Genomic DNA, 13405 nt, shown 5'->3' with positions numbered 1-13405 from the left:
CTGGGATGTCCCTGTAAAGAACCTTGCCAGCCTGTCATCTCCGTATAAGAATCTGCCTTGTGTCTTGGCCAAACTTTCGCGTGTTGACACAAAACTTGTCGTGTGGGCATACGGTTGCCTCTCTTGCCGGGTCACCATGGCGACGCACCTGAGCAAGCACACGTTCGCATTTTCTCCGGAAATGCATTCTAGTTATTATTATTACCTTCGCCAAGGAGGTTATGTTTTCGATAGCGTTGGTTTGTTTGTTTGTTGGTTGGTTTGTCTGTTAGCAACATTATGGAAAAAGTAATGAACGGATTGCTCTGAAATTTTTTCCAGAGGTGTGACTGGGCACAAGTAACAATCCATTAAATTTTGGCGGTGATCCGGATCACCTTCTGGATCCCGGATTTTTTTAAAGGATTCTTGGCGGAGGTCTGTGCTCTCCGAGTGCTTTTCTAGTTATCTCTGTTTTATTGATTCTGCTATTTAATGGTTATAGCATCATTTAACTCGCCTCTAACTCACACCCTGCTCTCCCACAACTATTCTTCAAATACGTTATCATTCTTATAACAGTAGATGCTCCACATAATATAAGCCTAGTAATAAACCGATTTGAAAAATGTGGGGGGTTTTTATGTAGCAATGAGAATTGTTTAATCCTTCATAGGGTGAAGTTTTCTGGTCAGAGACATTTATTTAACATTTATGGATGGAGTCTTGGATGTTTCCCAACACAGAGATGAGTTCCTGTTATCATTTATGTTATAATAGCTATACAGTTCTCACCCCTCCCCCATCTTCAAGTGAAGAAGAGCAAAAACCACAGCTTGTCATGTTAAAGAGAAAGTATAAACTCCTCTGTCTTAAAGACTCGCGTTTGCTCCGTCGTCCAAAGATCGTGAGTTCAAATCCTGATAACGCCACATCCATCTCTGGGTGGAAGTGGTGGTATACCCTATCTCCTCTAACAAACGCAGCGACACTAGGCGATCATGGGAATCTGTGAGCTCATGGATGCGGAGGGGGGGATTGCGCTTTCTTCAGAGAGGGTTCTGTCTCCCAATGACAGCACGAGCAGCAGTTCAAAAAGATGCATGTGTTTGCCTTCACCCTCTTGGTTGGTGGCTGTCTTATGATCGTAGGTAGGATTTGGCCAAGACTAAATTAGGGAGAACATTGGGGGGAATCTGATAAATAGATAGATGAATAACTGTGAACAGTTAGAAAGTGTGATGTCGTTTATTAATAAATTTAAAAAAGAAATTGTAATTGGTGACAAATTGCTGTGGTGTAAGAAGAATGCTCTCTGATATACAAACTCAAAAACTTCTCAATTTTAAAATTTTGTTGAGCTTGTTTCTTTATTTTTTTAAATGTATATGTTAGTTCGTTTGTCATCTCATTATCTCTAGCCGCTTTATCCTGTTCTACAGGGTCGCAGGCAAGCTGGAGCCTATCCCAGCTGACTACGGGTGAAAGGCGGGGTACACCCTGGACAAGTCGCCAGGTCATCACAGGGCTGACACATAGACACAGACAACCATTCACACTCACATTCACACCTACGCTCAATTTAGAGTCACCAGTTAACCTAACCTGCATGTCTTTGGACTGTGGGGGAAACCGGAGCACCCGGAGGAAACCCACGCGGACACGGGGAGAACATGCAAACTCTGCACAGAAAGGCCCTCGCCAGCCACGGGGCTCGAACCCGGACCTTCTTGCTGTGAGGCGACAGCGCTAACCACTACACCACCGTGCCGCCCTAGTTCGTTTGTAGTTAAAGGAATTCTAAAAGTCAGAGCTGCAGCAGCACCCTCAGTGCCCTACTTCACGCTTCCTTACTGTGGTGTTTTCCATTGATTTGGAGTATTTAGAATTTTTTTTTTTAAAGCATGCCAAGTGCATGTACTGTGTAACCCTTGCTGTTTGTAATGGCCAAGACAAAGATTAGATCTAATCCTCTGCATGCAGCTGGCAGTGAGATTAATCCCTCTAGTGAAGTACAGCACAATCCAAATTTTACTAAATATTTGCATTTATCGACTAAAATCTGCCACCCAGCATCTTATTACTTGTTAAGCAAGAATCTTTCAATTATAGGTAATAGGGTAGTCACACTAGAGGCGGAATGAGCTGGAATGCCGTTGGAATGAAAATTCTTCGTATATTCTGGGATATTCGCAATGTATTCTAAAAATTCTGAGTGCATTCCAAACATTCGGGCCCATTCTTGTGGCCGGCCTGAATGTTTTGCTCATGCTCAAAACAGTCAAGGTGCATTCGAAGAGGAGAAATATCGAACAGCATTCGAAGTGTATTTTGACTGCATTCTAAGTATTCTTACGGCATTCGAAACATTCTGATCGTCTTCGAGGGAAAAATCGAAATGGCAAGTCACTTCAAATCCTGCCAGAATGTCCCGAATGAGCCGGAGTGCACCTTGAGTGCATCTCGATTGCTGCCGGAATCTATTTCGATATTAAAATAGTTCAGCTGGAATGCACTTCGAATGCCATCTGAATATTTCGATTGCCGCTCAAATACATCTCGAATGCAGTCGGAACGTCCCGATTGGCCCTCGAATGAGTCCGGACATGATTCAGAACACCACCGAATCGCATAAAAACACAGCTAGCTGCCGCCAGCGTTGCCAGATACTGCTGACGTTTTCCAGCCAAAATATGTTCAAAACCCACCAAAATGCATTTAAAACAGCCCAATCTGGCAACACTGGCTGCCGCTGGAACTTCAGTCTGCATTGAGGAGTCGCCTGCTCAACATCAACCTTTTGTCCATTGTTTTAAAAAGTTTAAAAAGTTTGTCATTTTATGCCGCCAAGGTCAAGAACTCCACCACTGGCTGCGGCCATGGTCGGGTCTGATACCTTTTGGGTTTTCTCCTCCTAATGTTTCTTCTCCTAGCCTCCTCCACATCTCTTTCAAGCAGGTCTTGCTGGAGGACAGCAATCTGGAGCAAAGCAACATGGTCGAGGGGGTCCATACTCTATGGTGTCTGGGCTGAGACTGATGAAAACGCTTGATTCGGCAGCGTTTCATACCCTATCGGGGACCATTCCGGTGGCATTCTTGGTACATTCGGGACATTCGTGTTACATTCTAAGCACATTCGAAGTACATTCTAAGTATTCGAGCTGTATTCTCTTTGAATGCTTAGACGTTCGAAACATATTCGGCGGCTATTCTGGGAGCGTTCTGACTGTATTTGAGGTGAATTCGTACAGCATTCGAGGCACCTTCCAACCCGACTTCGGGTGGTATTCGGGCAGCAATCTAACTGCACTTGTATGGCATTTGAAGTGCATTCTTAATATTCTTACTGCATTCTAACAGCATTCTAGGTATTCCTACTGTGTTCCAGCTACATTTGAATTGCATTCGAAAGCTAATACACCTGGAATGTGCAAGAATCATTCGAGGCGGGTTCGAAGCGCATTCTAAGTATTCGAACGGCATTCTTACAAAGCTGTAAGAACGTTGGTCAGTTTGAAGTTCCCGCCCGAATGTGGCATGAATTTTGAAAAATTTTTCATTCCGGCTGGTTCTGCTTGATTCCTGCTAATTCCGAATAAGTGTGACGGGGGCTTAAGGTTTAAGTACTAATGGCAGAAATTCAGTAGGGGAAAAATTACTTTTTACAATCACCTGGATGTGTTTGTGGAACCTAAATATACAGTTTGAAACAACAGAATATGGATCACTTTTTTTTTTTTTCCTTTTCTCATTTCATTGGATGCAGTGTATTTGTGCTTTCATGGCGCTGCTGATGTTTTAGTATTCTCTCCCACCTCTGTTATACTTTTCAGGTTTATCGTCTACCTCTGAGGGTCTCCCACTTCCACTGGATGAGGATGAACGACCTTAAGGGTTTGGCCCCCACATGTAAAGACAAACTAGGCTGTTGGGTGTACATGAACAGGTTGGCATTCATCTACGAACAGCAGCAACTCATGACCATAAATCTTGACGGGGTCGTACAACATTAATAATGACAAACAAAATTAAGTTGGGAACTCTATTACAGGGTTTCTTTAAAACTTAAAATCTAAAATATTGATGAGCCTCTACTGTTTGAGAGTGTCACTCAAATACAGACACTGCATCATTGATGGTCTTGTATTAAATAAAAGCATACCACAGGAAGAACAGACCCCTCCTTTAATATTGCCCTTCCTTGGAAAGAATGAGAGCACCAGGTCACTTCCTGTAATATCTAACAACATTGGAGACACTTGTAGAGGGTCTTTGGATACTCCTTTATAGCTTTGTGCTTTAATTCAGTTCAGACAACTGGTTCGTATCTGAAGTCGTCGTCTTGATTTGTCACATTCATGTTACAGCATTCATTTCTTTGCGTATCCCAGCTTTTTAGGAAGCTAGGGTTGGTGCTCCTGGAGCAGACAGGGGTAAGGGTCTTGCTCATTGGCCCAACAGTGGCAGTTTGGCGGTACTGAAGCTTGAACCCCTGACCTTCTGATCAGGAGACGCATGTGACGAAGGAAAACCAACAATTTTTCTTTCTTTTTAATCATTTTTGTGTTGAATTGGTTGTATGTTTTTCGGTCAGCATTTTACTGAAAGCTTCATCTGTGGTGAAACCCCTGGCACAGACAACCAGGTTTAAAAAAAAAAAAGTGTGTGAATGTAATATATAGGTCTCATCTCATTATCTGTAGCTGCTTTATCCTGTTCTACAGGGTCGCAGGCGAGCTGGAGCCTATCCCAGCTGACTACGGGTGAAAGGTGGGGTACACCCTGGACAAGTCGCCAGGTCATCACAGGGCTGACACACAGACACAGACAACCATTCACACTCACATTCACACCTACGCTCAATTTAGAGTCACCAGTTAACCTAACCTGCATGTCTTTGGACTGTGGGGGAAACCGGAGCACCCGGAGGAAACCCACGCGGACACGGGGAGAACATGCAAACTCCGCACAGAAAGGCCCTCGCCGGCCACGGGGCTCGAACCCGGACCTTCTTGCTGTGAGGCGACAGCGCTAACCACTACACCACCGTGCCGCCCTCAGGGTCACCAATCCCAGCTTATTTTAAAGTCATGAAAAAATATTTAATTTTTTTTTTTTTTTTGCATGTAACTAAAATTGTTAGCTGAAACCAAATGCATGTTTAGAGGTTATTTGGGAGACAACACGATCTCTGTGCTCACTGCTTGCTCTTGTGAGAGAAGATTATTAGCGCAGCCTCCAAATACAAACACTTCTCCATCTAGACCTGAGCATGCTGTGTGCCAAAGTCTTCCCCCCCAGACACAAACGTACACACACACATTCAAAGAATGTAACATGAACATGACCTTCTTGCTGTGAGGCGACAGCGCTAACCACTACACCACCGTGCCGCCAAAAAGTTAATTTATTAACAATTTTTATATGTATGTATTTTACATTTACATAAAGGAAAACACTAACCTCTCCTGGACTCTCTGAGTAACAGGAACTTGTAGCGTCTGCAAAAAAAATGTGGATAGCTTGAGTCTAAAGTTTATTCGAACTGTTCCTTGTAATCACAGGCTGGTGTATTTTGGGGGCTATGGCTATGAGGCAGAAGCAGGCCATCGAGGAACGTTTGAATTAGATGAAAATTCACTTATGGTAGGCAGCCAACCTGTTTAAGTATTTACTTAAAAAGAAGAGACAATAGTAAAAGGCTTAAATGCGATGCTCTTTCAGGGTAATCACCGAGGACGGGGCTGGAACAACCATATTCACATTCTTAACTTTGAAACATCAACCTGGAGTCAACCCATTACAAAGGTAGTAAGCATTTACTGTACTTCTGTCTGGCTGATGGTGTGTTTTTTTGTCTTTACTTATTTTGCACGGTCTTGAAATGAGTTTGAATGTTTTGAAAGATGAATCCATTTTCACTTTCCTTTTTCTTGATGTCTAATTGAACAAGATTTATAAATCACAATTGGATTTATTTTTATTATACCCCCGCTCCGAAGGAGGGGGATACTGGTTTACCTCTGTCTGTCCGTATTTCCGTCCATCCGAAACGCCCTTTTTCTCAGCAACCACAAATCCTAGTTACTCAGCACCGAGCTTCAGCTTGGGGTTCTATACTGTTTTCAGGTCTGTCGCAGATCAACTTCCTGTTTACCGACTGAATGTATTTACGAAACATGTAGTGTGGATTTACAAAATTTTTGTAACTCTTTTCTCAGCAACTACAAATCACAACTGTTTGATATTTGGTACCGAGCTTCAGCTTGGGGTTCTATACCGTGTATACCGTTTTCAGGTCTGTTGCACATCGACTTCCTGTTTACCGACAATGTATTTACGAAACACACAGGGTGGATTTTGATGCTATTACAAAATGACAGTTTACCAGGATGCTACTTGAAATCCCTGGGGAGAACACAGCTCTTTACTTACTTGTTTCAGGGTTAATTATTTGTTGAAGTCGACATTCATAATAAGTGTCCTATTCCTTCGATTGCTTGCGTTCTGATATAAGCGAGAGCGGGGGGATACATAAGTGAGCAGTAGCTCACAGTTGATCTTGTTTATTATGATGTATTTGTATGCTACACAGGGAAATGCTCCGACACCACGCGCAGCCCATGCTTGTGCCACTATGGGAAACCGAGGTTACGTTTTTGGAGGCCGATATATGGTGAGTATCTAACAAGTAAAATCTGTGATTTTAGAATTTTATTCACTTTATTTTTGCATTTAATACGGAGCATGTATTTCTCAACAGGATCACCGGCTAAATGACCTGTATTATATTAACATGGACACCTGGCAATGGACTGAAATGTGAGCCGGCACATAGAACAAGTCTCTGTACTTCTGTATTACAGTCCAAATGTGGTCACGTACTTGTGTGAGCCAAATCCAGTTTACACTTATTTTAGGTCAGTACCTCAGCACGGTCCAGTTGGCCGCTCATGGCACTCATTCATACCCATGTCATCAGATCGTATCTTCCTGTTCGGTGGCTTCACTACTAATCGAGAAACACTAAGTGAGTAATACAAGTTCAGATATCAGCGTACTGATGATGTGCTAAATTTCTAAGTGGTTTATTTGAGTGCTTGTGTCATGTAGGTGATGCCTGGCTGTACTGCGTGACCACAAACGAGTGGAAGCAGTTTAAACACAACCACAAACACAGTCCAAGGTGTGGGTCCCTCTGACATATTGATTTGACAATTGATTTAATTGAAAATCATTTAAACACTGTTCATGTTACATTCTCTGAATGTGTGTGTGTACGTTTGTGTCTGGGGGGGGAAGACTTTGGCACACAGCATGCTCAGGTCTAGATGGAGAAGTGTTTGTATTTGGAGGCTGCGCTAATAATCTTCTCTCACAAGAGCAAGCAGTGAGTACAGAGATCGTGTTGTCTCCCAAATAACCTCTAAACATGCATTTGGTTTCAGCTAACAACTTTAGTTACATGCAAAAAAAAAAAATTAAATATTTTTTCATGACTTTAAAATAAGCTGGGATTGGTGACCCTGAGGGCGGCACGGTGGTGTAGTGGTTAGCGCTGTCGCCTCACAGCAAGAAGGTCCGGGTTCGAGCCCCGTGGCCGGCGAGGGCCTTTCTGTGTGGAGTTTGCATGTTCTCCCCGTGTCCGCGTGGGTTTCCTCCGGGTGCTCCGGTTTCCCCCACAGTCCAAAGACATGCAGGTTAGGTTAACTGGTGACTCTAAATTGACCGTAGGTGTGAATGTGAGTGTGAATGGTTGTCTGTGTCTATGTGTCAGCCCTGTGATGACCTGGCGACTTGTCCAGGGTGTACCCCGCCTTTCGCCCGTAGTCAGCTGGGATAGGCTCCAGCTTGCCTGCGACCCTGTAGAACAGGATAAAGCGGCTAGAGATAATGAGATGAGATGATGACCCTGATGGGTAAGCTGTGTGTATGTTAGGGTGCATCAGTTGCCCCCGTAAAAATGAAAAGTTCCTCCGATCATGATGCATTTTTGTTTTTATGTTCCTTTTGGTAAGAAAACACACTGGGTGAAATATTCTGACAAAATTCAAAAGTTTAATGGTAGCACCAGGAGCTCAAAGTTATGGAAAAAGCTGCTCTTTTATGACACAATTTCGATCACTTTTCATGAAACATTATGGCACCTTATAGAGTATACCAAATATCTTAGATACACATTTTTAGGACATATTCTAAATATATTATCAAGCCCAGTTTGAGTTTTAGCTGTTCATTGAATCATTGTTCAACTACTTTGAAACAATACAAATGTATAATGAATCACATTAATGCTTCTCAATCCCTTGCAAAGGTTCTTAACATGATCTCTGGGTCACAAGAAATCAATAAATGGAGTCCAACATTGATTCAAACCTTATGTGAAAACATAAAATAAGCGTTTTTTGGCAAAAAATGAACCTCGTGGTGCCACCATTAGACTTTTGAATATGGTCAAAAAATTTTACAGGATGCCTTTATTGGTGAAAAGGAACACCCAAACAAAAATGCATCAGATTTTATGAAAGTGAGGGCAACTGATGCACCCTAGTGTGTGTAGGATGGATATAGATGAAATAAAAATGGCTAGACATTAAAATAGAAATCACTGATGAAATGAACATGAAGCAAAAGACATCCATTTTGTTATTTGCTGAAGGACTTTGCAATGATGGCAGTGTTCAGTACTTAGTTTTAGGTTAATTCTATTATTAGACCTGAAGTTGCAATAATCATGTTGTATTTTAACACAATTACGATGTCGACATAAATTAAAAAAATAATAATTTGGGACCATCATAGAAATTATGCTGGATAATTTGTGTGCAATATTTTCATACTGTATGTTTTTTAGCTTAAAACAACTAATAGATCAGGATACTCACTGACTACATGAAAAGATTCATCATACGCAATTAAACTGGTGTCGGTCTTTGAAAACACAAGACTTAAAGGGGTTGAAGGTTACTCGTGTCTGTACGTTGTTGAATTTGTTTTACATTTCACAATGAAAATGGGGAAATGAGGTTTTGTTTTTTTGGGACACTATAAAACAGGAAGTTATTTTCTTTTTATAAAAAACCTCATCTCATTATCTCTAGCCGCTTTATCCTGTTCTACAGGGTCGCAGGCAAGCTGGAGCCTATCCCAGCTGACTACGGGCGAAAGGCGGGGTACACCCTGGACAAGTCGCCAGGTCATCACAGGGCTGATACATAGACACAGACAATCATTCACACTCACATTCACACCTACGCTCAATTTAGAGTCACCAGTTAACCTAACCTGCATGTCTTTGGACTGTGGGGGAAACCAGAGCACCCAGAGGAAACCCACGCGGACACGGGGAGAACATGCAAACTCCACACAGAAAGGCCCTCGCCGGCCACGGGGCTCGAACCCGGACCTTCTTGCTGTGAGGCGACAGCACTAACCACTACACCACCGTGCCGCCCGAGAATACAAATATGGAAGAAGAAAAAAAGCACACCGACATGAACAGACTTGACCTGGAAGTACAAGTAGGCTGTTCTCTTCTCATCTCATCTCATTATCTCTAGCCGCTTTATCCTTCTACAGCAGGGGTGTTCAAATTGGTCCATAAAGGGCCGTGTGGCTGCAGGTTTTCATTCCAGCCATGCAGCAGCACCCTGATTTGGCTTATTCAATCAACTGACACACCCACCCTTTAATCAAGGGTGGGTGTGGCTGCAAGTATTTGACTGTGTGAAGACAGTTCAGTTGATTGAATGACCCAAGTCAGGTGTGTTGCTGCATGGCTGGAATGAAAACCTGCAGCCACACGGCCCTTTATGGATCAATTTGAACACCCCTGTTCTACAGGGTCGCAGGCAAGCTGGAGCCTATCCCAGCTGACTACGGGCGAAAGGCGGGGTACACCCTGGACAAGTCGCCAGGTCATCACAGGGCTGACACATAGACACAGACAACCATTCACACTCACATTCACACCTACGGTCAATTTAGAGTCACCAGTTAACCTAACCTGCATGTCTTTGGACTGTGGGGGAAACCCACGCGGACACGGGGAGAACATGCAAACTCCACACAGAAAGGCCCTCGCCGGCCCTGGGGCTCGAACCCAGGACCTTCTTGCTGTGAGGCGACAGCGCTAACCACTACACCACCGTGCCGCCGGCTGTTCTCTTGTTAAGATTAAATTATTCTTAAATTGCAGTACTTGAAAATTATTTTTTTCAGCTGCCTTGTCCCTGTCCTGTACTGTTACCCGCTTTCTAATTTCAGACTGCACATGATGAGCTGTACGAGCAGTAAATGAGGCGCTAACGGCAATCATTTAATCTGCCATTCTTGCTACTAGCTGCCCAGTAATAGCTGATGCGCATCTGGGTCATTTGAGCCGTCATTATTTTAATCTGAAATGATGAAAATGAGCACTTTTTGTAATATTTATTGCTTTAAAGCCAAAAACTGTTGAACACCTCATTTGGGATTTTTTTTTTTTTTTCTTTCCAATTTCACAGACTCTCAATCGTGGCCAATTTTGTTTTTGTCTCCACAGTCCCACAGCAACGAGCTACTAGTTTTCAGAGTTCAGCCAAAGTCCCTGCTAAGGTAAGCGTCGAACACAGGCTATTACATAATGCAGTCATATTATGACTCCGTGACTAGAGATGTTGCTTTTTGTGTGTGTTTTGTCGTATAGGTGCTGTACAGAGGTGGTCGTGCAGCACAGACACCGGCTTGAGAGCATGTTTGACTGCTTGCCCAAACATCTCCTCCACAGCCTCCAACAGCGATTCAGTTCAACTACTACTGGAGGATCCTAGAATCCTATACATGCACAGTTCAGTAAACTAAGAGCAATAGTAGGAATCTGTGGCACAGCTCCAGTGCTTCACTGCAAAGAGACTTGTTTTGAGAAGAATGCTGAGACAGAGATGCTGTGTGGTGGCTAAAGGCCCTTTCTATTCCAAAATCAAAGCTAATATGGTAGTTGTTTGGTAAAACCTGTACATTCTAAATAAAAATATATATGGTTTAGTGATACTGGCATATAGAGAGCTGTGATGGCAGCCCAGAAGTATCTGTTTCCTCTGTGCGTGCGTTTTTTAAAACTATCCTCTCTCTTTCCAATAAAAAAAAAAGGAATCAAAACCATGTTTTATTAATATTAGACATCATCTGCTGAATTACTTATGGAGTGGATACAAATGATATGTAAGGAAAATGTTCTTATAGATTTGATAGATGAGGGTACTTAAAAGTTCTTGGCCTCAGCTGGAAACAAGGGATGTAACTGTATACTATAAAGCCTTTATCACTGTCCGCAAAAACTCAAATGAAAGAAAAGGAACGCTTCAAGCTGGCGTGCTGCTACTCCGGAACAATGCGCCCGTCCACGCAGCACAGGTAACAGTGGTGGAAGCAGCCAAATGTGGCTTTGAACTGTTGCTCCGGGCACCTTATTCACCCGACCTGGCATCGTCTGACTTCTGTTTCCCAAACTGAAATCCTACTCGCGTGGTCGCCATGTCCAGAGTGATGATGCAGTCATCCATGTTGTTGAAGAGAATCTGGAGGCTCAAGATGTGACTTTATTCAGTGAAGGGATAGTGAAGCTTGAATATAGGTGGAGCAAGTGCATTGACGTTAAAGGAGTCCATGTTGAAAAATAACGCAAGAATAATCCTCCTCCTATCACGTTTTCTGAGTGAGGCCGAGAACTTTTTTTTGAAGTATCCTCATAAGGACTGGTATCCGGTTATTTAGCACAAGTCTTTTAGCACAACTCTGGATTATGGTCACAATAATCGAAAAAAAATACTCGTCTTGATAAAGGAAAGAGTTTATTATGATTGCTTAGGGACTGGAAGCTGGAATTTCTGCTGCTGTGCATGTTAAGGATCAGTTGTCGATCCCTGAAATGTGGAATGAAAATCCAATTCTTTGGTGTCTGGCTATTTGTAGTTAAGCCAGAACAAACCTTGAATTGTCGGCACCTTCATAGATAACTTCAGTCACTTCTGATCAAATCACAAATTCAACCGACTATCAATAATTACACGTTCGCTGAATTAATTAACCGGGGGATTATGTCCCTTGCCCTGCTTGACATGTTTTGCTGACTAAGAAGTAACCAACAGTTGCGATATGTAAACAAACTTCCACTAAAGTATCCTACAACGAATGGCAATTAAATTAAAGTGCAATATAAACGTTCAGGAATGACAACCAAAATTAATACATCAATTGTTTATAATATGGCAATCGTGAAGCAAGAAGAAATTATGCTAAGATGTAAGGGTTGTTTGATCATGAAGGCAATTCTCGAAGCCGTGGCTAGTTTACAGTGAAATCGCTCGTTTTCGATTGGAATCTCAGCAACTTTCAATAAAAAAAAAAAATCCATCAAACATCTTTAAACATGAGCAAGTATTCATAATGAAGATTAAGTGTTCTTGGATCTTGTGCTAAAGAACTTAGAGTTGTGCTAAGAGACTTTAGAACTTGGGCTAAATAATCGTAAGGACTGAGGACTGATGCATTTATCATCAATCTAAAATAAATATATATGTATACATAGAGAGAGAGAGAGAGAGAGAGAGAATATACAGCCTGCTAAACTTCAGTTGCATTTTTAATATTCTATATAACTATGTATATATGTTCAGTTATTCAGACAATGTTCTTAACGTGTGTTGTTTCAGTCAGGGTTTATTTCAGTCAGCTGGGCCCTTCAGTTGTGTCTGCGTCCAGTCTCTTTGATTTATTATTACAATTTCCAACAGAAAAACAGGTCCGGAAGGAGTATTATTTAACACATTGGTTTTGTCATGCAGATGACTAGGACTTTTTATACAAAGTACATAAGCCTTAATTTCATCTGTCTTTTTGTGCATGTGTTTGAGAGGACATACTTTGCTTTAATAATTGTTAGAATGTTTAATATTAAGAGAGTTTCTGGATACTTGAAGTAGATAAGAGGGCACATTTTCTGTAAATATTTTAGTTTTGAACGGAAAAATAATTAAATTGAACAATGCTTTTTTTTTTTGAAGCCGTCAATGTTCTTTATATTTTTTAAAATATCAGTTTTTCAGAAACGGACTGGATAAATATGTAGCTAAAGCACTTTATGTTAAACAAACGACTGATATAAGAAAACATTTGGAATTTTTTTCCCCCCTCTCTGCCCTCTACAAACTGTAAAGGGGTGGTAGTAGTAGTATTTATTTACTTATTTTACAATTTAACATGTTTCGAAAACACTCAATGTTCAGGCTCTAAAAAGACAAGCATTTACAGCAGATGAACGTAATCGGCTGAATGCTGTCTGTAACCAAAGCCAGTGTTCCATACATTTACTTCTTCTTTACTGCCAGAAGGTTCGGGGCAGATACTTTCACTTTGCCAGGTATGTTTCTTGATAGGTCAGTGTC

The 13405-nt window shown here is 41.9% G+C and overlaps 2 protein-coding genes across 6 annotated transcripts in view; one reads left to right on the top strand and one right to left on the bottom strand.

Annotated features, from left to right (window-relative positions):
• The window catches only part of klhdc2 (kelch domain containing 2), a 15428-nt gene extending 4308 nt beyond the window's left edge, over nt 1-11120 (top strand). For 3 of the 4 annotated variants that reach the window (XM_060933890.1, XM_060933893.1, XM_060933891.1), the window contains exons 5-14: nt 3815-3927; nt 5546-5627; nt 5706-5789; nt 6577-6657; nt 6745-6803; nt 6902-7011; nt 7095-7167; nt 7284-7371; nt 10525-10577; nt 10669-11120. In XM_060933890.1, coding sequence (XP_060789873.1) covers nt 3815-3927; nt 5546-5627; nt 5706-5789; nt 6577-6657; nt 6745-6803; nt 6902-7011; nt 7095-7167; nt 7284-7371; nt 10525-10577; nt 10669-10792 — 867 coding nt within the window. In that variant the 3' untranslated portion in view covers nt 10793-11120. The remainder of the gene's footprint in view (nt 1-3814; nt 3928-5545; nt 5628-5705; nt 5790-6576; nt 6658-6744; nt 6804-6901; nt 7012-7094; nt 7168-7283; nt 7372-10524; nt 10578-10668) is intronic. The other variant, XM_060933894.1, reaches the window with a different exon arrangement.
• LOC132894272 (ribosome quality control complex subunit NEMF-like) overlaps nt 11115-13405 on the bottom strand; it is a 63605-nt gene continuing 61314 nt past the window's right edge. For both annotated transcript variants that reach the window (XM_060933888.1, XM_060933889.1), the window contains exon 32: nt 11115-13405. In XM_060933888.1, the coding sequence (XP_060789871.1) occupies nt 13328-13405 (78 nt within the window). In that variant the 3' untranslated portion in view covers nt 11115-13327.

Source organism: Neoarius graeffei, chromosome 11 (assembly GCF_027579695.1).
Source record: "Neoarius graeffei isolate fNeoGra1 chromosome 11, fNeoGra1.pri, whole genome shotgun sequence".
Classification (NCBI taxonomy): domain Eukaryota; kingdom Metazoa; phylum Chordata; class Actinopteri; order Siluriformes; family Ariidae; genus Neoarius; species Neoarius graeffei.
Note: the sequence above shows the minus strand (reverse complement) of the source record. Positions and strands in the feature narration are given on the sequence as shown.